The 25,073-nt window shown below is 33.0% G+C and overlaps 2 protein-coding genes across 9 annotated transcripts in view; one reads left to right on the top strand and one right to left on the bottom strand.

Annotated features, from left to right (window-relative positions):
- Window positions 1-1,847: 1,847 nt before the first annotated feature.
- Window positions 1,848-9,500, top strand: LOC132952817 (macrophage migration inhibitory factor-like). Its single transcript, XM_061025266.1, has 3 exons — window positions 1,848-2,209; window positions 3,777-3,964; window positions 7,410-9,500. The coding sequence occupies exons 1-3, from the start codon at window positions 2,105-2,107 to the stop codon at window positions 7,510-7,512; spliced, it is 396 nt and encodes a 131-aa protein (XP_060881249.1). The 5' UTR covers window positions 1,848-2,104; the 3' UTR covers window positions 7,513-9,500.
- Window positions 9,060-25,073, bottom strand: part of LOC132952816 (cAMP-specific 3',5'-cyclic phosphodiesterase) — a 680,524-nt gene continuing 664,510 nt past the window's right edge. For all 8 annotated transcript variants that reach the window (XM_061025261.1, XM_061025265.1, XM_061025262.1 and 5 more), the window contains 11 exons: window positions 16,088-16,200; window positions 13,294-13,387; window positions 12,815-13,077; window positions 11,915-12,013; window positions 11,583-11,747; window positions 11,324-11,423; window positions 11,070-11,224; window positions 10,850-10,972; window positions 10,586-10,768; window positions 10,382-10,496; window positions 9,060-10,174 (listed from right to left, as the gene is read on the bottom strand). In XM_061025261.1, coding sequence (XP_060881244.1) covers window positions 10,020-10,174; window positions 10,382-10,496; window positions 10,586-10,768; window positions 10,850-10,972; window positions 11,070-11,224; window positions 11,324-11,423; window positions 11,583-11,747; window positions 11,915-12,013; window positions 12,815-13,077; window positions 13,294-13,387; window positions 16,088-16,200 — 1,565 coding nt within the window. In that variant the 3' untranslated portion in view covers window positions 9,060-10,019. The remainder of the gene's footprint in view (window positions 10,175-10,381; window positions 10,497-10,585; window positions 10,769-10,849; window positions 10,973-11,069; window positions 11,225-11,323; window positions 11,424-11,582; window positions 11,748-11,914; window positions 12,014-12,814; window positions 13,078-13,293; window positions 13,388-16,087; window positions 16,201-25,073) is intronic.

The following is a 25,073-nucleotide window of genomic DNA, read 5'->3' as shown; positions in this document are numbered from 1 at the left end:
AACCCGAAACGGTTACATATCCGGCATACGATAAAGCACTTGGGGTTACATGCACGTATGGGTGACCGAAACGACGAACAACAAAACGTAGCTGAATCGTCGAGGCGCAACAGCCCTCTGAGAGCGGACGGGTTGACGAAGGAAACACTCTATGGAGGTACTATTTACAGAGCTTGTGAGAGCCTGTCCCTGACAATGATGGTTTGGGAGTATAAAAAAGTGGTATTTTCGAACATACCCCCCCCCCCCCCCCCCTATGGAAAGAAGCTCCACTGTTATCAAACGCCGCTAATGTTAGCTATATATTAATATATAAATATGAATATAAATGAAAATTTCAAATGCCAAAAAATAATAACAATGTTGTTATTAATCCAAATAATTATTATAAACAGTCAAATACAACGAGTAGAAATGAATAAATAAATGACAAAATACATAGGTAAGTATGACGAGTTTTATTTCCTGTATAACAACTCGTGATATTATGTCTACGCCTCGTAGTCGTGTTGGATTAGGCAACACAAACGTCGTCAGTTTTATTGCCTATAATAAAACGCCTAGGAAAGCGCGTTCGATCAAGCATTATTATACCACACAGGCTGGCTAGATGCTAGTGGTATACTGTCTGAGGTTATATACGTTTATACCGCGCACACGATTGCGGTAAGTAATCATTTTATAAATAAAATACTATATTATTATAGATGGGTAGACCATTCGTATTTGTCGAGTTTTGCAGGATACTTGGATATTGTGGAGGTACACATAAAGTACGACATACCAGCGCGTTCCGTACCTAAATAATATTCTGCAATAGTGTACCTATTATGTTCAAAGTCACTGATGTCTTTTGAAACGCCTATGACATACTTAACCTCAAGCACTCACTCACAAGCATCATGTGCTAATAAAAAAAATTACTTCAAAGAAAAATTGCCTGAAAACTTAACTCATTAAAGTTCGTCGTCCATTTGAAAACAGTGATGTAATACAAACAGCAATACGTGACATCCATCGTCAACCACCTGAATATTTAAATATAATATCTTATTTGACAAAAATCGAAATACCTGTTTTGAGTGAACAATAATATTCATTACATGTCCAACGCAGTAAGTGACGTAATTTCTATAACACTAAAACGAATTTGGAAACGTCTTGTTTTATAAAACGTGTTATATTAATTATAAATACATCAAAACAATTATACGTCTACGTCATATTGATGATACAATATTATTACAAAATTAATAATTTATCTTATCGTCTTGTGTGGGTATAATATTACCAGTATACAAATGTCAAGTACAATGTAGTAAACTAGTAAAGTATATAATATGTTACACTCGTGTATTCACGTAAGATTATTTATTTCCGAGCAGACATTTTGACGCACAGCAGAAATATTATGCAAGTGTCTAGCTGTTTCCATCCGAGTTAAAATTAAAACTATAACTTGGTATGACTATTATAAGTATTAAAAGGTATTTTTTTGGTAAATGTCAGTTTTATAATAATATAATATTATAATGTTTCAAAAAAAGTGTAAGTGTTATTTACGAGTGAAAAGGGTAAATCGTTTTCCATCAGGTTATTATCGGCTTAACCCCTCCCCTCCCCCTCCTCTAACACATACTCATTTGTCATACTATACACTTATGATTGATATTATAATATTAAAATATGTGAACGATTTCATGTTGACGTGTCACAAAAGACCGACGGTAAAAACTACATTAATTACATAATCGTAATACTCAAAGCGTAAAAAAAACTCCACGTGGACGGCATTTTCGGGGTCATGTCAAGATCGAGTGTCGTTGGTCCACACTCCCCGATTATACAATAATTATAACATTCATTTTAATATTATATAATATTTTACCGTCGACAGTGTTTTGCAAATTTCAGTAAGTGATACGAGCGACATTATAATCGTACCACAAAGCTATAAATCATACACGTGCACCATATCATATAGCGTATTAATATTATTTTTAGTTTTTAAATTATTATTATTATATAATACGCCTTTTATACTATTTTACGCGTCACTCTACGGTGTTTTGGGCGAATAAAGCATAATATACAATAACACACAATGAGCTACACCATTGACACGAATTTGGCCGCCAGCCAGGTTCCCGACGGCTTTCTGTCCGATACTTCCGACTTCTTGTGCGCACTTTTCGACCGGCCCAAAAAGGTAAATATTTACGACAACGCACATAGAGCATTAGTTCGAAGGTGGGCGAAACGGCGCAAGCAAGTCATCAATAACGATTAACTCGAGCTAATAGTTAAGTCCAGTAAACACAATATCGTTATTAGTTGATATAGTTATATTGTTAAAATATAGATAGTTAAAAACAATACATTTAACTCGCCAAATTTAAAGTTAATGTGGGACATAGTATCACATTAACTCGGATTAAAAAAAGTTGAACTATACTTTTTTTGATTATTTCGTGGATAACATAAAGAGTATTTTTACCATCTATGTACATGATAGATTGTTTTATCAATAAGAAACATAACAGAAGTTATGGTATGATACTATTATTTTTGTATAGTATTTGATTATTTTTATTTAAACCGTGCAGTATAAAGTGTTATTGTCCATTGATACCATGTGTATGGTTAATGAAACCATTACAACGTTGTAACACGGCCAGGTTTAAGCGATCAAATTTGCTTTGATCAATTCTATGGGACCAAATTTTTAAATAAGATGTCCTTAAATTTTTTCTAACACAACTTAGACTATATTAATATTGTGGTTATGTGTGACGGGACAAACAAAAAATCGCGTTCAGTTATAATAAAACGCTAGTTAATATATTATGTACGCGATTTATACACTTTTATAGACGTTGTCGTTCGCACAATATTATTATTATTCCATCCCAACTCCCATCCCTTCCACCGTCGTAAACTTTCACCTGATATAATAGTTGTCACCATACAACAATAATTATTGCTATAATATTATATTGTCAACAAAGTCGGTTGATTATTAATATTTTTTTTCGGTTTTACGTAATCTACCGATCTGTATTCGAAGCGCCGTGGCCGATCGATAGGTGTAACAATAGTGTATGGGTACCTAACAATATATTATTATTACTATTTTTATTATGTACGTAACGCGATTAGGAAACGTTTGAGAAATCTCGTCCCGTTTATGTTGTATAATATGATACATTATAATAATATAATATTATTATTGTGTTATTTAACGTGTACCTATATATTATTTATTATACATTTTGTATAATATAGGTAGACTGTATAATAGCTTAATAAGTGATTATGAAAACTATTGATACCTATATCTACGTGTTAAAAACTTTAAAACGTGATAAGCAGGAAATAGGCGAAGTTTATAATATTGTATTATGATTTTACATAAAAAAAAAATGTTTGAAAAATTAATTGCAGTTTAAACCAAGTATAAAATGTATAAGACAAGTCGGTATTTTTTTTTCGTAGTTCAATTCAAATATTAGGTAATATAACAATCATATTATTTTGCAATAATGACATTTGATAGGACACACGACGTTGATTGGCCGATGGGATGCTCCACTCCGGTAAACATCAAACATAATTAATATTTAAAAAATAGAAAAACGTTCTTTATATTATAATCTCATCGCGGTAAAGTTTTGTTGTTTTAAAAAACAAAACGTCTATATCGCATATTACACAATAGTATAATATACTAAAATTAGGTTTGTTCGGTGGTTTTTTAATATCGTCTCGGACCGCAGGTGATCATGGGACAACTGCGATCAGGACAGGAGTTCGACTTTTCCGGTTCGACCGACCATTGTGTCGTCATGAACCTGACCAGAGGATCGCTGCGGCCAAATTCGACGACGGACGAAGAGGCTATCGAACGGTACGTGGCGGCCATCAGCGAATACCTGCAAAACGCGCTTGGAGTTCCTAAGTCCAGGTAAGGCTTTACGACTTTACCTCCATAATATATATGAAATTAAGATAATACGATAACGGGTAGGTATAATATTGCATATAATAACATGTGATTGGAAATCTGCCGAGTCGAATAAGCGATATCCCTTATCACCCGTTATGTTTGGAAAATTAATCAGAAGGTATATTATATAGTAGGTAGGTATACAAGAGACCATGTGATATTAATTATGTGACGACTAAAGAAACATATACTACGGTTAAACGACAATCGCTGCAGGAATAATAACGATCGCGACCTACGGTCCATTGTTATCGCATTGTAATATTTTCTACAAAAACGTTTTCGAGTGATCGACACGCGTTTCGACGGACAATATTTTTTATTATTAAAATATAAGACGATTTATATATTTATTTAGCACATTAAATAATTATAGGTTTTAGCACATAAATTGGGCAAAATTATTGATTAACCCATCCATTTGTGATACTTCCGAACGTTCATTCACGTAGATTTACAGTTCCTACAGTTACTTTTAAGCTTTCTGGGAAGATTTTCTGGTATTTGTAGAAACCATGTTTTTAATGGTTTATTTTAATTGTATTTCAGTTAAGGTTTGTTCGGAAATTAATATAGATGATTTTCACTAATAACTCTTCGACACATTTTTAATTTTCAAGTCGTTATAATAATATTATGATGTGACATGTTAGTGCACACCATATTATACAAAAAAAACAGTAATGGTGCACGCTGAGAGCTAAGTTTTAGAATTTATTGCAGAATGGGTCGGTTGTTTGAGTATTATTTCATAATACTTTATCAAACACTCGTGCAATGTCAAGAAACTGATGGACCGACGCGTATTGTTTGTTTTTAAATACAAAGGCTATCGAATCAGGGGGGGGGGGGTGGTAATCTCTTGCGGATTAACACTATGTTTACCTGTTAAGTTTTCGTTTTTATTAGAAATAGAAGCTTCGACAAATAAGGTCATTAGCCTACAAAGACTTACATGGGTTTTATACATATAGATTTTTTATTACTTGCTATAATTTTTTTTTTTATTGAACTTAAGCCCGTTAACTATGGTCATTAACATTTGTAGGGGAGGAGGTAGGTTGGTTCGGAACACGTGTATATATGTAGCGAGGATTTGTCACTTAAACTCGGGTGGTCACAAACACTATAGTTTATTTATATAGGTACTTGACTTTTTCTAAATTTGTATGTTGACCTATATTATTATAAAAATTTAATTCAACTAATGGTTTTATTATTTTATTAATAAAAACATAAAAACGTGCTGTAATAGTATATATATATATATACAGTTTGTCCCTAAAGTCCCGCATTGTCATAAGCATCATTGTGTGACCGTATATCAAACGTTTGACAGAAATCAATAACAGTTTAAGGGCATCTGGGCATACGTTTCTTAGGTTATAGATTCCTAGCCAAGGAGCTAATCAGGGAAATATGGGACTTTTGGGACGTACCATACCTATATGTTATGAAATCATTATAATATACTTAACTGACACACATATAAAAATGCGTTTTATCTGCGACAATTCACCTATTTCTACCTAATTCTACCTATCATAATATTATGACTTTATTGTGTTATACAAACTTGGTGGCGAGCACTCGCGTGGAATGATGGGACCTCTGACCCGACTATAAAATATATTCGTGGAGGGTTATTGCCACCACCATAATATTAAAGGATGACGCCCGTAAATACCATATAATTCATATACGATCCACGCACGGTATAATATAATATTGCGTATCATAAAATAAGTGGGTTTCAAAATATCATAATATGTCTTCGAAATTTATTTATTAATTTATAAAAAATTTTAAACCCAGTATATACAAGATTGAACACAGACCACGTTGGTTTACAAAGTAAAAGTTACGTACAATGTACTTCTTATAGTGTTACAATACAAATTGGTAAGATACAGAAATATAGTTATAAATGATCAAGTCATGGAGTAGGTACCTATTAAATAAATATTTAACAAGTACATATGGTCGTAAACAGCGTATGTACCTTCAATTATGATGACATTTACGAGTGTAATGTAACACAATATTATCGTTATACACCACCACTTTGTAGTGAATAATATAATATAATTACGTAAACGATACAGGTATAGGTACATATTATTAATATATCTCTATACGGTTTTTTTTCTTCTTTCGATTCATCACTGTTTGCTCTTGTAATAATTATTATTTAATGTAATATAATAATGATGCGTCGGTACCTACCTATTATTCATTTGGGCACTTGTCAAAACGCCCGACCGTCTGTATTTCTGTAAACAACAGTATTATGATACTTACTGTATATTATTTATTATGAGAGTATAGTTCACACTTCCTCGCCGCCAATATATAGGACGATTTAGCAATATTATTGTATTAATCGTTTGCATTTGGCGTTCTCGTACCCCGACTGACGTTCGTTAATACGGTTGTCAGTGGCGAGACGTGCGAATTTATATGTCTATATTGTTATGAAGCTATCTATTTGTCTATTTGAAAGTGTAATTCACCAAACGACATTCGAGCACATAATGATATCATAAAATATCATCGAACACTCATTTTAGTAAACATTCTAAGCGAGATTATAATATTCTAGGTACCTAAATATCATGACGTGTACCTACGCAGTGGTCAACTGAGCTTACATTTTAAATAACGCCTTTCATATTTACCACCACCATAATTTACCCCATAATATACTCATACGACATTCGAGCACATAATGATACTATAAAATATCATTGAACGCGCATTTTAGTCATCATTGTAAGCGAGATAATATTCTAGGAACCTATTTAATATGTATACATAGAGCTTACATTTTAAACAACGAATTTCATATTTACCACCCCCCACCCCATAATATACTCTAATATAATATATTATTTACTTATAACAAAGTTACGGTGTACATAAAATGTGGCCGAAAGAGGTCGGACTTCGCCGCCATTGCCGCCTTAAAAGTTGACGCACCTGTGTCAAAATTCAGCCTTTCGGCCCGAACTGGAAAAGTTGTCTATACCAGCGCATATAAGTATTTGGTATAAAGTTTTGGTACAGTTGTTCGTTAATAAAATATAACATTCACTAAAATAGGATTAGGGTTACAGAAAATATCGAAGTTATTTATAGTGATGTTGATTTTCCATACTTACAGCTGCAGCAGAATACTTGTTATATAATTATAATAATCCCGAAACCATAAAAAAACAGCCTTTATATAGCCTACATTTTGCTATTGTGTATATTATTAAAATATTTTGTAAATCACATAGACTGTTGTAGATGCTTTTTGTTGATATTATTATTATAATACTTGCCATATTATATGGGTTCCGTCGGCTAAACGATTTGATAACACTAATGTTATATTATTTTTCTGTTTTCTTGTGCGTAGAATTATGATTTTTTACTATGAACACGACATGGCGCTGATCGGCAACAACGGAAGAACTTTGAAACGTATTTGGTCCGAAATCGGCACGTTTCCTTCGGATTGAAATGCAGACGACCGTGGCCATCGATTGCAGTTTTAATATTATGAATAATAATGATATATAACACAAAAACCAATATAAATTATCAACACCAATATAATGTACCGAGTTTTTCATATTTTATTCGATCTATTTGGTACAAAATTACAGACCTATAGACATAATAATAATAATAATAATAATAATAATAATAATAATAATAATAATATTTATGTAAATATATATATTTTTATAAACACATACACATACGTATATGATGTATGTCCATATAATATATAAATATATATATATACTCGATGTGCATTTAACTTTGAATACAACACTGATAAATAAAATTGTTCTTAAATTCAAATTATTATAATTAAGCACCGCTCGTTAGATCCTTTTGAAACAAACAAAGTGGTACACACTAAACGGCCGTAGTGTATTGTTATATAATATTATGTAATCAGGACGTGTGTTATCAACAGATGCAAAAGATGATATTGTAATAATATTGACAATAACTAAGGCTCGCGAAAGATATTCTCCGTAATTTAAATGGTATATATATATATATATATTATACATATATTATTATGGTAATATATGTATATGTATCTATTATAATATTTTTACACGTAATATAGGAAGAGACGTATATTATTTACACGTTTAGTATTTATTATTAATTATATATTATATATATATTTTTTTTTATAAAAAAAAGTAAATAGGAATTTGGACAAAAATCGGGGACCCTGAATTACCAAGCTTATATAAAATAGACAGTCAATAGACAAACGTGGTTTTTAGAAAAAAGAATATTAAATAAACTTAAAAAGGGTGATGGAGGGGTGGGGAGGGTAATACAATTTGTACAAATATTTGGCGAAAAATTGACTAGTCGTTTAAATTATAAAATGAATACATACTAATAATTATTATATTCAAAAAGTGTATACATATATATATATAAATAATATTATATAATATTATACACGTTTGAAAATACAAAGAAAGGTAACATTATATTTGCAAGTATACCTAAATAGTAAATAATAAATAAAATACTATCGGAAGAGAAATGCAAGTGAATTGACAAATGGAATCTGCAAATATAATATATTATACTTTGAATCTGTAAGAATAGAACGGAAAATGTATGAACCCAACTGAAGAAAAGTAACGTGTACGCACTCTTGTGGCAGACGACAGAAAATCACAGCCTTAATCGAAAGTCTTCAGAGACGTCTATTATTAGCGTGTGTCGTATAATACAGACAATAGATAACAAAATTGTTAAAATATTATGTAAAAATTATAACGATGGTAAAAAAGTTAAAACGTTATAATATAGATTACGTTATATTATAGATTTCTTCGATTTCGACTTGGCAACATTTTAATCATCTGAGTTATTTTACCATTGATTCATACAAAACACATTTTAAAACTGAATTAAATCCCAAGTTTTTTAAATTACAATTTCAATAGAATTATATTTTGATTTCAGATTTTTTTTAAATACCAAACTATGAAATTAAATAAGATTGAAATATGCTTGGAAATGATAAAAATGTCAACGAAAGTTTTATATATTTTTTTTTTATAATAACTTAAATTATAAATAAAAAAAAAATATTTATGTATATAAAAAAGATCAAAGCCAAAATTCCGTTGGTTACAATATGATCAGCAAATCAATCGTTACTTCTTCACTTGATATTTTAGTCAGGTTAGGTTCATTTTCAGGGATAAACATTTGTTTGTATTACTTAAAATTATATGTCCGAAAGATATACGATTAATAATATAACTATTAATTATGACAATAGTTAATTGTATATATTCTTATTTATAACATCATTTCTTTTTATTAAACAGCTATAACATCAATAAATATTAAAATAATGACTAAACAAGAAAGATAATTATTTGAAAAATCAAAAGAAGAATAACTACGAAAACGGTATTCAATAATAATAAAAAAAAAAAAAAAAAAAAACAAACGAGCAAATTCTCTCTCCGAACAACACAAACTAACATTAATTAATAATTAATAATACGTACCTAAATGTATAACAACAAAATTACATCAAAATATTAATAATAATAAAGTGTTTTTTTTTTATCTGTGTTTTATATATTTTCATGTATATATAACTATATGTAAATGAGATTAAAGGAATTTGCAGTTAATTAATTTTTTTTTCGTTTTTTGTTTATTATTATCATTAATCATTATCTTTTTTTAAACTTGGTTTTATTTTTTACATAGACAAAAAAAAAGCGTTTTGGATAGATTCCGTACACGCACACGCACACGTATACACACTCACACACACAGATACACGGACACACCATGTAATTCTTGGGGGGGGGGGACAAGGGGCGTTTGGTTTTATATATTTTTTTTGTTTCCAAGAGACGGGGACGAGGTGAGTCGCTCGTTGTTTTGCTCATTGTTTGGTCCTCCACCAGGAGTTGACTTTTTCGCCCAGCTTGCGACACCAGCCGACTAGTTTGCGTCACATCGCGGCCACCGAGTCTTCGTCACCTTCCTCGAGCGTCACGTGAAACCTGATGTTCGGGTCCTGGTCGCTAGCCGAGGGCTTGGAGTCGTCATCGTCACCGCTGTCGCGGTCTTCGGACTCGTCGTTGGGTGGGCTGGGTGGAATCATACCTGTTGCGCGCAAAAACCAAACCGGGTCTTAGTATACTCTGTACATAACACGTGTACGTACGTTACCCATTATCGTCACGGCGACGAAAACGGAGACAACGACGACGGTGCAGGAAAATATATTATACGTATCGTCAAAGAGGAAAACGACATAGTCCTGCGTATACGCTTTTATAACGAAACCATAACATTATATTATATACTCACTCTGGTACCAGTCTCTGTTTTCTTCGAGGGTGTCGAGTATTTCCTGGGCGTCGGGATGCACCAAGTCAGCCCACGTCTCCCACAGAGGGTGCACGATGTAATCGATGAATCCGACCTGTGCACAGAGAATACAACAGTAATATATTGTAATAGTGTTGGTGGTATTGTTAATAGAGTTCCGTCGACGTTTGGTTATCGCATTACCTGTGATTTTTCGATCGTAGCACTGTGCCTGTCGCACATCGGACTGATGTCCAGGTTTTGTTCTCGCTCTTTGTCACCCTGCTGGAAGAATTCCTCCATCAACAGGTCGACCCATCGTTTGTATAGTTCCAACGGTTTGGTGGGGTTACTCAAGTCCGCGCAATGTACCAAGTTTTGCAAGACCTGTTCGGAAAACGTAAATATATAATATATTTTGATATTTTATGTGTTCGTAACGATCGTCGCTGTAGTGGTCTAATTTACTTGTATTCTGTCGGTGTAGTTGTCCAGCAACAATACCCCGGAACCGGCCACTTTTTTTGTTTCCACCATGGTTTTGAGGTCTGCCAACAGGCTCATATGTTTGGACATGTCAGTGGAAAGTACCTATATATGAGTAGGATAGAGCACGAAAACGACGTTAATAATGATAGAAATATTATATGTGCACTAAAAAAAAAATAACATCGAGACATTGTCTTACCATGTCGATGACCATTTTTCTCAGAGTTTGCCTTTGTTTTTTGTTGATGTTCTGGAATATGTCACACCCGTCGTTTTGTAAAAGTTTGAAAGCCACAGCTAAATGATGGTTTTCGAGCACGGACTCGTCGTTGTACATCAGAGCCAATTCAGAACCTGTGCAAAAAAATGAGGACGAAAAACGTCATAAAAATATGCGGCAACCCAAAACGTCATTACGAAGTAGATATAATATATTGTTGAAGTGTTATTTACTCGAGTTGATGAGAAACTGATTGGTCAGTCCGGGATGGTCGACGTCGTGTATGGCGGCCGCGAAGAGGGCAGCGGTGATTTCCAGCGGAGTAAAAACGCTCTGAAAAAACGATGGACGGTTTAAACAATATAATATTATTATAACATCACAGTATAGAACACCGTTATGCGCTGTGTCAGGTTCCAAATAAGATATAATATAATATGATCTAAGTGGGTAAAGTAATTTTAGAGTTTTTCTCCCGTTTATTCTGCTCACCTCCAAAGCCGGCGAGTTCAGCAGGACGTTGGTGGACTGAACGACGTCCGCCGCATGGGTGCTGTTGTGGAAAGGATTGTCTTTGGCGTAATGATCCTCTAGGGTCATCATGAACGCAACGAACGTTTTAGCAGGAATCATGAACGTTTTCAATAGCTCTCGGTTCTGAAAACAAGAAAAATAAATAGCAACCATTAGCGATAGCCATTTTCAGGTTAACAGCGTGGCAAACGAGCTCTGCGACTACAACTGCTGAGCAGGAAGTGTATATCATCCAGCTGTAGTCTCCTCCCCGCCGCCTTTACTGTCGTTATTGTTATTGTTGTAGTTACCTGGAACACGGTATACGCTATGGCCGTCAGCGGTCGGTTGTTGGTCAAATCGGCTATCCGGAATATATCGATACCCCATTTGTCTATTTCGGCCAAAGTCTGAAAGAGAAACCACGAGGAGGGTCGATGTAATAATTATCAATTATACAATGTATACGATATCCGACGAGAATATACACATAGGTATAATAGCTGTAGGCGTACACAGTACGTGGCCATATTATTAGTAATATAGGTACAACCTACATTATTAGTTGTGAGAGTTTCCTAATTGCTTCGCCGAAAACGACCTTTCCGGTCGTGTTTTACGAGGGTTAACCATGATATTGTCTCAATGGCTCGACAATAATAGAACATCGAATCGGGGTGGATAATCACAATAATAGTATAGTGTGTATTATATTATTTTACTATATTTTAACGATCATAAGATTATTTTATTTTATTTTCAACACTAAATGGGTACAACGCCAATTCAGTACCCAATAACAGACCGTTGTTTAACCACTTTAAAAAAGTATCGTGGGAATGTACATAGAGTTCATTACGTTTTCCTCCCAGTGTGCGTTTTTCCACGGCGTGCTCAATTAACATAATATTTCGGTATGTAAAACATTTATATTACGATAGATTATTTTTGACATTTGGTGAAATCGAAACACAATTTTCCGGATAAAACTATGAGAAATATTTAAAGACAATTTTTGTATAACATTTTTTAGTTCTAAGTGAACAATTTTGCCACCTCCGTGACGAGCCCTGTGGTGTCTGTGTGCCAGTTACACTACACAAGCAATCGTACACATTCAGTCGAATTTTGTACAACAACACAATATTATAATTATTATAAAATAACAATATTATCATAGTAATATATAATTTATCGTATTTTTGACTCACGTGTCCCAATTCTTCTTCTTTGGGCGTGTCCACGCCGAATTTCGGCAATCGTTCGCCGGCAAAACTGTTTGTGTGCGATAAGGCTCTCTTCACGCCAGATATATGCGACATTGGCGTCACTTTGGTGACTTTTTTCTTGGACTGCGAGCCGGACTGAGAACTGGTCGAAGCGCCGGAAGACGACGACGCTTTGTTCTGTCTAGCCTCGTCCTGTTGGTTATCGTCGGTATGCAGTGAAGGTATATCCAACTCTTGTTGTTTGTCTGAAAGGGAAGCGGAAAAGGCATTTTTTAAAAATTATTATTTACGTATTTGCGCACGTACAGTTCTCGAGTCTCAGAAGTTTTCGTCGGAAAATAATTATTGATATTTAAAAGAGAGAGAGAGAGAGAGAGAGAGAGAGATAGACAGAACTGGGCGGTTGGCTTAAGATATTATATACACATGTGCATACTTTTATTATTTATACGATTACTCACCAAGAAACGTAGAACAAATGTATTCAGATATTTGATTTCCGGATTTACTAGACTCGGAGAAGTGACTAAGCTCTTTGTTAAGCATTCTTTTGAACTGTAACATAATATACAAAATTAAATTGAATTAAACAGATATTATACATTGTTAGTTGAACAAAACCTATCCGAAAATATAAATAACTTGGTGTTTGAGAAACTTCAAAATGCCAATTGTTCATAAAATATAATATATTGCCATACAATATTATATACTATGTAGAAAATTAACGGCATAAAAAGTATAATAATACGTTATAAGTTTCAATGAATTTCAAGTACTTCGTTTTAAAACATAACTAAAAATGTAATGCGCTTTAAATAATGGAATATTTAAAATATGTTAAATCAAATAAAACGTATCACATAACTGCTTAATATTATAATTAAAATTCAATGATTTTATATAACATTTTAAATTTGTAGGTATCAAAAATAAAGTACCGATATAGATTTATTCTAAAATTAATAATAATATTCAATAGTTATTAATATTTATTTAATTAATACTATTAAATAGGTTATACCGTTGTAGCTTGAATAAACTAAAAACAGCATAATAATATAAAGTAATATTTTGTCTAATGATATTTTTAATATAATATAATACAACACAATATTTACGGGTGAATTTGAATTTAAGAATTGGTTATAAGTTCAGGCAAAAGATTAAGGTCACCAAAATATTTCTTTTCATCACGTCCTGTATGCTCAGCGTGCATTATAGTAAGCTCCAATAGATCATTTACTATATTATTATACTATATACATATGCTGTACTTATTTTATATAAAAAAAATGCACATCGTTCTTTTTTTTTTACAGTGTCCTTCCAATTCTTTACTATATTTTCTTTTTTCTTTGTGTTCAAATCACTGGATATGTTTACGCCTATATATATTATGTGCGCTTCTGCCGCGGAGTCATGGGAAATTCAATTTGCGTAAGGGGAAAAACCAAAATCGATTTCTCGGATATTTTCCACTTGAAAAATGTCTAGCTATCCTCGTGCTTTCGAAGCGGGAAGCCTCCGTCGAGTGTTCGAATATAAATTGGCCGTGTTTATGCTGCGAGAGGTTAGTATACTGGAAATAATAATAATAGTACGAAAAAAAAACAGAGCTCTATTTCTTGGTGTTTTTTTTCCGGAGAGTTTGTGCATTAATTTCGAACAGTAGCTAGTGGCTGCTAACCACGGCTGTCGAAAACCGTAAGCCGCTGCACACTTCTCCAAAACAATTTGCATAAACCAATTTTATATTTTATTTGTTATATTTTCATTTCAATATCCAAGTCGCTTATTATATAATTTAATTATTATGCAACGTCTGCGAACACTCTGGGGCACTTCATTCAGTTCGCGCACAATGATATTATGATAATGTAATAGAATTTACCTATGTGGTACAATTGAATATTTCGCCCCATTAAACGATTAAGGGAAACAATATTAGGTTTACATATACTGGAAATAATACGTTCCCATATTATTATATAATATATTATGATACATGATTGAAATTGTGGCGCTATTATCTTTGCCGAGATAATCATTAAGCAACTAAATTCATTACGTCGAGTTTATATTCTGCAAAATATTGTCGATGATCGAATACGTTACGTACATCGGTGGAATTTACACCACAAACGACGCTTTTATCAAATGGTTTATATTATTCTAATCGTTGCAGTTTCCATAAAATTGATTTAAGCCCCTGAGAAAACTTAACGGTAATGTATAATCTGGTCTTGTAAGCTCCACGAAGAAAAAACCATTACTTAAAAAAACATAAATATTTATGATATATATATTGTACGTAATAGATATATTATATGAGAACTGGTCAAAAATATGACAATATGACACACAATGAAATCGTCCAAAATACTTAATATCCTGCAGAAACGCCACGATCAAACATTTGTAAATGTATATAAAATTGAATGTGCACAAAAATATGTGCGACCAATGGACAATGACTGACGAGTGTTTGTTAACTAAAGTATTCCAAAACCGTGTCAAATATAAAGGTACAGAGAAACGATTACTGAGGTATATCATTAAATAGTTGTTGTGGCTATTATCGAAAAACCAATCAGACAACTGAAAACAAAATATGGGATATATTATTAAAAATAGATTAAACAATAACAAGTGAATGACTCGATAAGTTGGAGCTACGCTGATAGATGAAAATACAATTATAATATAAAAGAAAAAGAAAATTAAAAATCTGTATTCATAAAATATGACTAAATATTTTATTTTCGATATAAGCCACTTTGAAAGTTAAAGATTGAACACATCATTGTAAAAAAAAACACATACATCGCTCCGCTCAATTCTAAAAATGTTATCCTCAACATTAAATGTACCTAGATTTCTTGGCATTTTATAAAATTGTATATACTAATTGAAATATTATAATACTATGATACAATCAATTTGAATTAAACAAATTATTTTATATAGGTAAACATTTTATTTTATTTCCTAACGTCTAAACAGATAATGTTATGTTTGTGTATATAATGTATTATGGTCACTGGGAAAATATAACTTGTTGGTTGCCAGATCCATGACACAATCAGATTGTGACATTACAACGCCAACGTCTGTGACTGTATTTATATAAAAACAAACATATAGGACAATTTTCTGGTCCATTTTATAATATGATAATATTATGATTATTATTAATACGCATTTAACTCGTGGTTTTATATTTTTAATGCAGCGAAGTATGATTTTACATACCTTTGACGATGCCATGTCTGAAACTGATCTATGTGTCTGGATGGTTTCCAATTGATCCAAACACCAATCCAGTTCCTCGATAGTCTCGATGGACATCTTGAGATATGCGTCATCTGAAAAAAACAAACAAAAACGATGTTATTTTGAAATCATCGGATAACTGCGGCTAAATAAATTATTTTTAAATTTATATTTTATACATTTAGTAAATACAATATTTATATTATACTATGAAGAATATAAATAAACAAACATTATATTATAATATATTATTATAAAATGTGTTGTTCAAGCGTTTCTAAAAAGTACTAAAAACTTTCAGACAGTATTTTTTGTAAGTATTTTTGTTTTTATGTTTTACCGCAGCGATGCTTATTAGTTTCAAGTTAGAACATGAATGTTCTCAGGACAACAACTTTATCGGCGTGCTTCGAATGTTTATTGCTTTACAGCTAACTACATAAGTAGATATATTTTGGAAATACACAAAACTTTAGACCGTGCATATATGCGCTCTAAAATAGTAGCGTAGCCGAACTACAAACACGTACGGACAAAAATTATCATATTTAAAAAATCTGTCAAATATAGGTAGCTAGTAGCTACTAGCTGGTATATTAATATACCGTCGGAGACTTTTTTTTTTTTTTTAACACGGATACCCGCAGTTGAGCCTTTTTGACACCATATAGTATAGTTCCCGGGAACAACGCTGCAGGTTTCAAATTGTTATTACATTTTGAAATATTGAAAGCGTGTGTGACGTGTATGTGATGATGTCAAGAGTGTAAGCTAGTTATGTTTGCACCCACAAAAAAAAAATCGTTTCGCACGTCCCCTATAGTTAAAGAGCGGGTGTAGCCCCCGCCGTTTGACGGTTCGTATGTATTGTACAAATAATTAATAATAATACGTCGTCGGAGAACCTGTGATGGTAAAAATATTGCAAACAGTCGTATTATAATTGGTCGCATACAAATTATTATTATTCGTTTCGTCACAGAGCTATTACTAGGTACCTACTATGCTACACACTTATATAGGTAAAGTGTAAAGGTAGCTGCCCCCCCCCCCCCCACCACCACCCCCATCGCCACTGGTACAAAAGTCGATAATTTTAATCACAGCCAGCAGCAGCGCACTGTGTGACACTGTACACGGCGGCGGCGTTTCTCGCGGGTCAAGTGTCGCAACTCAAACACATCGAGTGTATCATGTAGTAGGTAGGTACCTATAACACATTCATATACACTGAAATGTATCATATACTTCTGCGACACGATGACGTATGGTATAATATTTTAACACTTTAACGGCATATTATGATTTCCCAACGCAGTATGGTCGACGCGATTCTCTTAATTTTATTTCACGCCCTCGCTCACCGTGGCAGGTCTAAATGATAACGATAATGTATTCACGCAATAAATTATAATGTCGTCGCATAGTCGTATATATTATTATCACAGGTACTACGACACACGTGTACGGGACGCAATCGTAGGATTGACATCGTGATATTATTATAATAAGCGTATATTATACGCGTGCCACTTGTCACGCCCTAAAATTAAAAACAAAATAAGCGATTTTGAAAACAATATAATATTCGGTGTTAACTGTATAACTCGCAACTATATACGCGCGTTTCCGTGTTTCTTTTGTTTTTTTACGATATTAATTATATTTACATTTCGAGAGACCTATAAGTGAGCTAATGCCTTTTTTATCTCCTCTTCCCAAATAAATAATTCATCGACCAAAATATTCCACACGCCTGCTGTGTAATAGTCACCCCACGTCAAGAATTTCGTTTCTATGCGCGGATCGTAAGAATTTCGAATCAACATATTTATTCAATTACGCACGAATCCCGACGCATTTCAAACATAATCTTTTTATACGATCTTCCATACACGAGTAATCGGTGTTTTGAAATCTACAATATATCATTGTCAATGCCGGTTCAACGAGCGTAAAACTACAACGTATCCCTATCATTTATAATCGAGACTGATCCTTTTCACATTGTTAAACACCCATAAGTTGTAACTTCGAATCGAACGTCAATCGCACCACGCGATAGTCTTACAAAATATACTCTGCGGCAGCAGGGTTTTTGAATTTAAAATTGAACAAATATTTGTAATCTACTGCCATTCACATACTCTAATGAGCAATGAAAAGCACTGTCGACGTGTCTATGTAGTATGTATACATAATATCACGTATGGATATATTATTTAAAAATAAATAATAAATAATTTTTCTCCCAGGAAAGCGTCACGTGCATCGTTTACTCTAAAAATTAAATTTTCATTCCAGCCGACTATCTTTTCCACTTTACTGAAATTATCTTCCAACATGATCGTTTGAAAACTACTAATTAGTCATACTATTCTGGTTTTATGGTATTCTGAAAATGTTAAGAAGGAAAATATAGAGCGGCTCCACACACAGTGTAGACCTGCAAATGCAGTGATAGTTGATGCGGAACAAGAAATATGAAAATATAAATCTCATTCCATTCATACTTGAACTGACAGTTTTACAAATCACATCCTTATAAAAAATTGTATTCATTTTTTTAATCACATTCATAAAAATATAAATGTTAAATGTATATAAACTAATGGTTATTAGGTGTATGCAAATAGACAGTTCAAACATCCAAGTACCAAAAAGAAAAAAATATTCAAAACAGATTAAATAACACGCTAACCGCAGTTATTACTAGACTTAAAGTTTAAAATAACCAATAAAAACAATAGTGAAATAATTTTGGTGGGTCGACGAGAACTGCAGACGGCGCAGGTCAATACTCACGAAGAGGTGCCTCGTGGTGGCCTCTTGGTAATTTTGAACAGTTTTCTAAGTATAATATTTGTTTAGCATAAAGATTAGATTTTGTAGAAACGAACAACTCCCGAGAAAACAATGACTGAAAAGATTCGCACATGGTGCTTCCAAAACACGTTTGATGAGCATAATATTATCTTTACACATCACTGTAAAGTCGGGCGATAAAAGTATAATAACTATCGTCGTTGGACGCGTAAAAAATGCACAGAAAATTTCCATCCGCCTCTTTTGACAGTTTCCACGGGGATCACTCTGATTTGGCGTGCAGCAGTATAATAAAAATATATATCATGTAAAAAATAGCCCGACGTCACTTATTATTGATCGACCGTTATCGGCCGCGGGTCTATATTTCAAAGACGTGAACTGTACGCTCAGCATAATATACTGTCTTCAAGTATGTATAATAATATATACGAAATAAACCCGTACCGCACTTTTAAATAAACTTCGTACTTCGCTGATGCTGCGGGCTGCAACCACTGTCGAAGCACCGGTGACTGAATGACGGGCGTCTCTGTATTCGTTGTGCCGTAACGAGTGCGCGATTTTTCATTCGGTTCGATCGCAACCGATACGAACCGTTCGCTATCACGATACACCCGGTGTGTGTGGGTATAACACGCGACGACGGATTCTCTTTCGCTTACCATTCGTCATGGCGTGTACCTACAACTGCACACGCGTCTCGTACGCCGCCTCCGCCGCCATCGAAACCATCCGCGTTTGATATATTATACGAATAGCGTGCCGACGACGTGGCGATAAAATGTTGTGTAAAACATTACGGCGCGATTGGTTGCAAGTTGTGACGGCACCGCACTCTACAGCCAGCCTAAAGTCGGATACATTATATACGATATTATACGATACAGCGGCACCTCAACGATACATGCACCAAGGTTAGGTATAATAATTTAGGGGTGCAGTCAATTTTTTCAAAAACTGACCCAAAATATAAGCAAGATGTATACGATTTGTGAAATGCAGGCGAGCTAATTTGCAGGTAGTCGGAAACATGAACTGTATAATATTCGCACCAGATTTTAAACATATTATTTTTTGATACTGCCGATTATAGTACGTCTCGATAAAGTGTAGAATATAGAAGATATCGAGAAGTGCAAAGGTTTTTAACACAGAATATTCTCAAATCAAATTCATTCTGTGATGCTACAATTATATTATATTTATAGTTACTATCGATCAGCGGACAATGAGAAGTTTCCATCTCAGGTAGATGGCAAACAAAAGATGATAAATGATGAATTCGTGTATAACAATAATTAATATTGTAGTGGTTAAAAAAAAGTTATTATTGTCATTCAAGTCATCGAGTCTCGTTCAACGAGGATAGGTTCCGACGAAATAACCGAATAGGCACCTTACTCGGTAATCGATTACATACGGATACTAACTTTTTGGCTATCTACTGTAGTGAAAATGACATAACTTTATATTATAGACTCCCAATTATTATAGTTATATATTGCTGGAGCATTAATATTTTTACAATACATAGGTAAAATGTTAATACAAATTGAAAATCTAGCATTGCTGACTACTGAGGTAAAACTTATATAATAATATTGGCTCTTAGTTGCTTAATAAAATACGATATTATACGCAATATAATATAATTTATTGTTACCGCATAACTAAATAATTATCATCATTTTTTACAATACGCGACTTATCGATTTCGTGCCTCTCTATAAATAAACCTACAGCTTAGCGCCGATGATGGGATTGGGGGGGGGGGGAACTGCAGGAGACTGGAGCATACACTTTGATGAAAATAAATTGCGTTTCTATTTTCAATCGCATGACTACAACTACAACAACAGTACAAACACTATATAGGTGTATAATATATTTTATTGTATACACTTTAATGCAAGCTGACCCTACTAACATAACATCTAAACGATTCTTCTTATTTACATAATAATATATAGATATATTATAGTCGATATAGGTATCGAAATGTAAGTTTAAAACTCGGGACTATATATATTATTTCGTTTTCTTCGCGATAAAGTAAATAATAAATTAATGATGACGTATCAATGTGTATTGTTATAACAAACGATATCACCTGTCACCGGGTACACGCGGTATAATAAACAGCAAACTTTGACGTACTTTAACAATCGTGTTTTTGTAAAATATGATAATATAATTAATACTTTTGAGCGTTTATTGTTGTCGTTTAACTTCATATTACACGAGGCCTAAAACGAGTGGGGCACGTCTGTACAGCTATACAATTATTAATATCAAACAAACACTGCACCGTGTCGTTTATTATTTTAATGATGAATGTTCGAAACGTTTAATTATTATTGTGCTGTACAATAATAATTTGATATTGGAATATTCTGTACAGCGAACGCATGTGTATACTGTATACATAATATATAGTTTCATTTGTATACTGCGTACCTACATATTATTACCTATATATTTAGGTTTCATAACGGTGAAATCTCTACGGGCAACACGAGAAAACCGATATTAAATTAATGTTTGATCAAACGGACAATAACAATACATTATATACAATTATGGACGACCGCAGCTGCACAATACCAACCTCGTATCGAACAGGGTGGTTCATTAAGCATCCTCAACTCCATTTTTTTTTCGTTTGATAATGGTTTTATTCAAATTCTGATGTTTAGAATTGTTATGTTTATTTAAGGACCCCATATTTTCAAGTTAAATCAATAATATACACTGTCCTGTGGTGATACAAACTTATTTTTTATAAGAAACATATAACCTCGTCTAATAAGTATTGTAAATTATTTAACAGATAGATTTTTGAAAATTTTGAATTAACCTCTGATTTAGTATACAAATGTCGATGACCACGCTTGCTGAATCACCATGAATTGTAGCTACAGAGGGAAGCGTGCAAAAATAACTTTCATCGTAATTCGTCGATTTACTTAATAATATAATAGACTATTATTTACAATATTTATTCATAATAATATACGTACGCGAGAACCACTCTGTAGTAGAGTTGAAAATACGTTTTATCGGTTAATCGTTGTACTTACTAATTGTTTTTAATATATTTCTTTTTTTTCTGATAAACGTAATATCAATAATGTTTATACATAGGTACCTTTGATCTTAGCCGCACTCTGCGAAAGCAATATACATCGTACGTCATATACATCTTATATTATATACCACCTGCAGCAAATTTATTGGTTTAAACGGAATCTCGCGCGGTAGGTATATCAAACTTAAATCGGCAACGTCTAAAATCAAATTTCGCTTTGTACTACGACCGACAGTGGTTTCCACTGCAATGTAACGTATAATATAATATTATTATACATTCTTCGTTTATTTTACCGTAACCCCAAAGTCGATCAACATTCGCAAGATAAACAAAAAGAGGTACCTATATATATATATATATATTATATTATTATATGTATAGAGGAAAGACGTTTACATTAAGCCCGACCACAGTAAAAATAATTGTTTAGCCGAGAATCGTTTGAATAAACATAATATTATTGTGTTTGCGCGCCCGTCGGCCGTAATGCTGCAATATGTATGTAATAACCTAAAAGATATTTTGATTTTTAAACGGACGTTAAAACGAACGAAACCAACCAGTCATCTTTTATTTGTCCGATCGATATTATCCCGTCGAGTTTAATACGCGGTATATTATTATTATACCAAATTGTAAGTATAAAACTAAAAAAAATATACCCATAATATTATGGTTACCTATTGTTCCGATGAATTAAGAAAGTTTGTTTTCCCATCGTAATCAAAATAAACAATGCATTTTTTTTTTAACAAAAGATCATATTCTATTATACATATTACTTGTATTTATAACCAGTGTTGAGATGGCTTCTTTCCGTTTTTGTGTTTTTTAATAATTTTAAAAGAAACTTTTTAATTTTAGTTATCATAACATTAATTATAGTGTTGTTTTAGGAAATTCACTTTTTTGAATATTTTTTTACAAAACATCTACGCGCGTATTACCTAAGTGATTAAAAAAAAAAAAATTGAAGATTATATAATTATATGACTTTTGTGTTCAGTACTATTATTATAGTTTTGAGAGGTATATCCCCTGCGCTACTTCACTCTTCTTATCATAAGCATAATTTTAAATATTCGATATTTAATCGCATACCTACATCAAAAAACTTTAAGAAAATATTTAGGTAGATTTTATGGAATTCAAAAAATGTAGACTTTTCAAATAAAAATCCTAAAACAACAAGGCACAAATTGTTCAGATTTACAAAAAAAAAAAAAAAACAATTTAAAACCTACGGGCATTTATTAATATTATATTATTACATTGAAACTTCCAACAACTTTGACACACACACAAAAGTGTATGCGGAAGCAACTGCAGTCTTACGGCGTACAGCGTCTGCTCGCGCACCAAACTTTAAACATTATGATAATATATATACCTGAAACGTATATTAATTACCTATATACAGATAGAGTTATTTATTGGCATTTGCGTATTAGATCGGACGTTCCGGCGTACCCGCAGGAGCCAAAAGGGTTTATCAATTTAAGGTTTATTGTGCACTTAGCCCGGTGGCACTACATTAAACCTGAAGCTGTTATATATATATATATTATTATAATAATAGGGTATATGGCTATAAGCGAATCCCACCTATTTAATCACGCGCGCAGCCCCCCGAAAATCCCGTCCAAGAGACCATCGGGACAAACAATAATTGTCACTGTTTCCGAGTGGCGGCGTAGGGGGCAGTCGCCACTGCGGCGGCGGCGGCGGAGTTTACACAGCGGCTTCCGGTTTATTGATCCACCTTAGCTTCCACCTCCACTTCCGCCGCCGTCGCCACACTATAATCAGCCATCACCGTCTACGTCACGGCAGACAACGGGGAAGTAAACGAGATCTGCAGTCTATGGAACGAGGAGAAAAAAAGCTCGTATTGTCTATTTTCAAATGAGACTATGTATAATTAATGTAACTTATTATAAAACGAGTAATCCAAACGAATGTCGTTGTAAAATAATAACTACGAAGGTGGTCAATAATAATAAAATACATATTGGTATAGTATTAAGTTACTGTATAGTTATGTGTTACAAAAACTTTAATACCCCTCGATGTTTTGTACGTACTGACAACACTGCATAACGTGTCGCGCTTTAAGGTGTTTACAAATCACTTAGGCAACCCTTAAGAAACGTCTTATCATACTCAATTCCAAATAATAATTATTATTTTCCTCTAGAATTGAGAAGGTCATATATGTATTAATAGTAAGAAAGTGTTAAATTATGCGTCTCTATTATTTTCGAAAAATATTGTTTCAAACATTTTTCTTACAAGAAAATAATAACTGTAATGAGCTCTAGAAACATTGTTTAATTAATGATACACTATATTAAAGAAATTTTGAATTGAAATAAATGTCTATGATTTTAAAATAGATTTATGCTGGGTGTCTTTTTACATGACATTATTTACGTAATAACGGAATAAGTAGGTAGGTACCTATCTTAATTTGAATAAAAACGTTTTGCGTTGTGAAATTTAGCATCAATGCAAGACTGAAACGCATTCCCCAAGGTATACAATGATTTCAGACCAAATTCTAGTACATACGACATGCATAGTATAACGCACTCTTAATCTCAATAATAATAGTTTATTCGACTGAATTTTTTATTACACAAAAAATGAATAAATCTTCACCTATTTACATAAAAAAAAAAAATAACAGAACGGTGCGCGCGTTGTTCGTCGTGTGATTATTGTCGCGCGCGCTCGCTAAGTGTAAATACAATATTCATACACTCACATAGGTACAATGGTACATATACATACGTTAACGTATATAGATAGATATATTGACATACCGTCCTATTGCCCATTACGATAAAGAAAAAAGAGAAAAAAGTAATAATAAATAAATAAAAAGCTTTGAGTACAATAAAACAACGCTCTCGCCAGTGTAAGACCGAGTTCGATGCGTTACATTTGTGCGATCGAAAATATTATTCCACGGTAACATACGTTTTCATAAAACTTTGTGCTTACCATATATTATGTTATTGTACCTATATATACTTATAAGTT

The sequence above is a fragment of the Metopolophium dirhodum genome, chromosome 9 (assembly GCF_019925205.1).
Source record: "Metopolophium dirhodum isolate CAU chromosome 9, ASM1992520v1, whole genome shotgun sequence".
NCBI classification, from domain to species: domain Eukaryota; kingdom Metazoa; phylum Arthropoda; class Insecta; order Hemiptera; family Aphididae; genus Metopolophium; species Metopolophium dirhodum.
Note: the sequence above shows the minus strand (reverse complement) of the source record. Positions and strands in the feature narration are given on the sequence as shown.

Excerpts from the sequence above, each read along its gene's own strand:
- LOC132952817 (XM_061025266.1), top strand. The coding sequence starts at position 2,105 with ATGAGCTACACCATTGACACGAATTTGGCCGCCAGCCAGGTTCCCGAC. Across the intron at positions 2,210-3,776 it reads TTTTCGACCGGCCCAAAAAG|GTGATCATGGGACAACTGCG; the intron begins GTAAATATTTAC and ends CTCGGACCGCAG. Across the intron at positions 3,965-7,409 it reads CTTGGAGTTCCTAAGTCCAG|AATTATGATTTTTTACTATG; the intron begins GTAAGGCTTTAC and ends TCTTGTGCGTAG.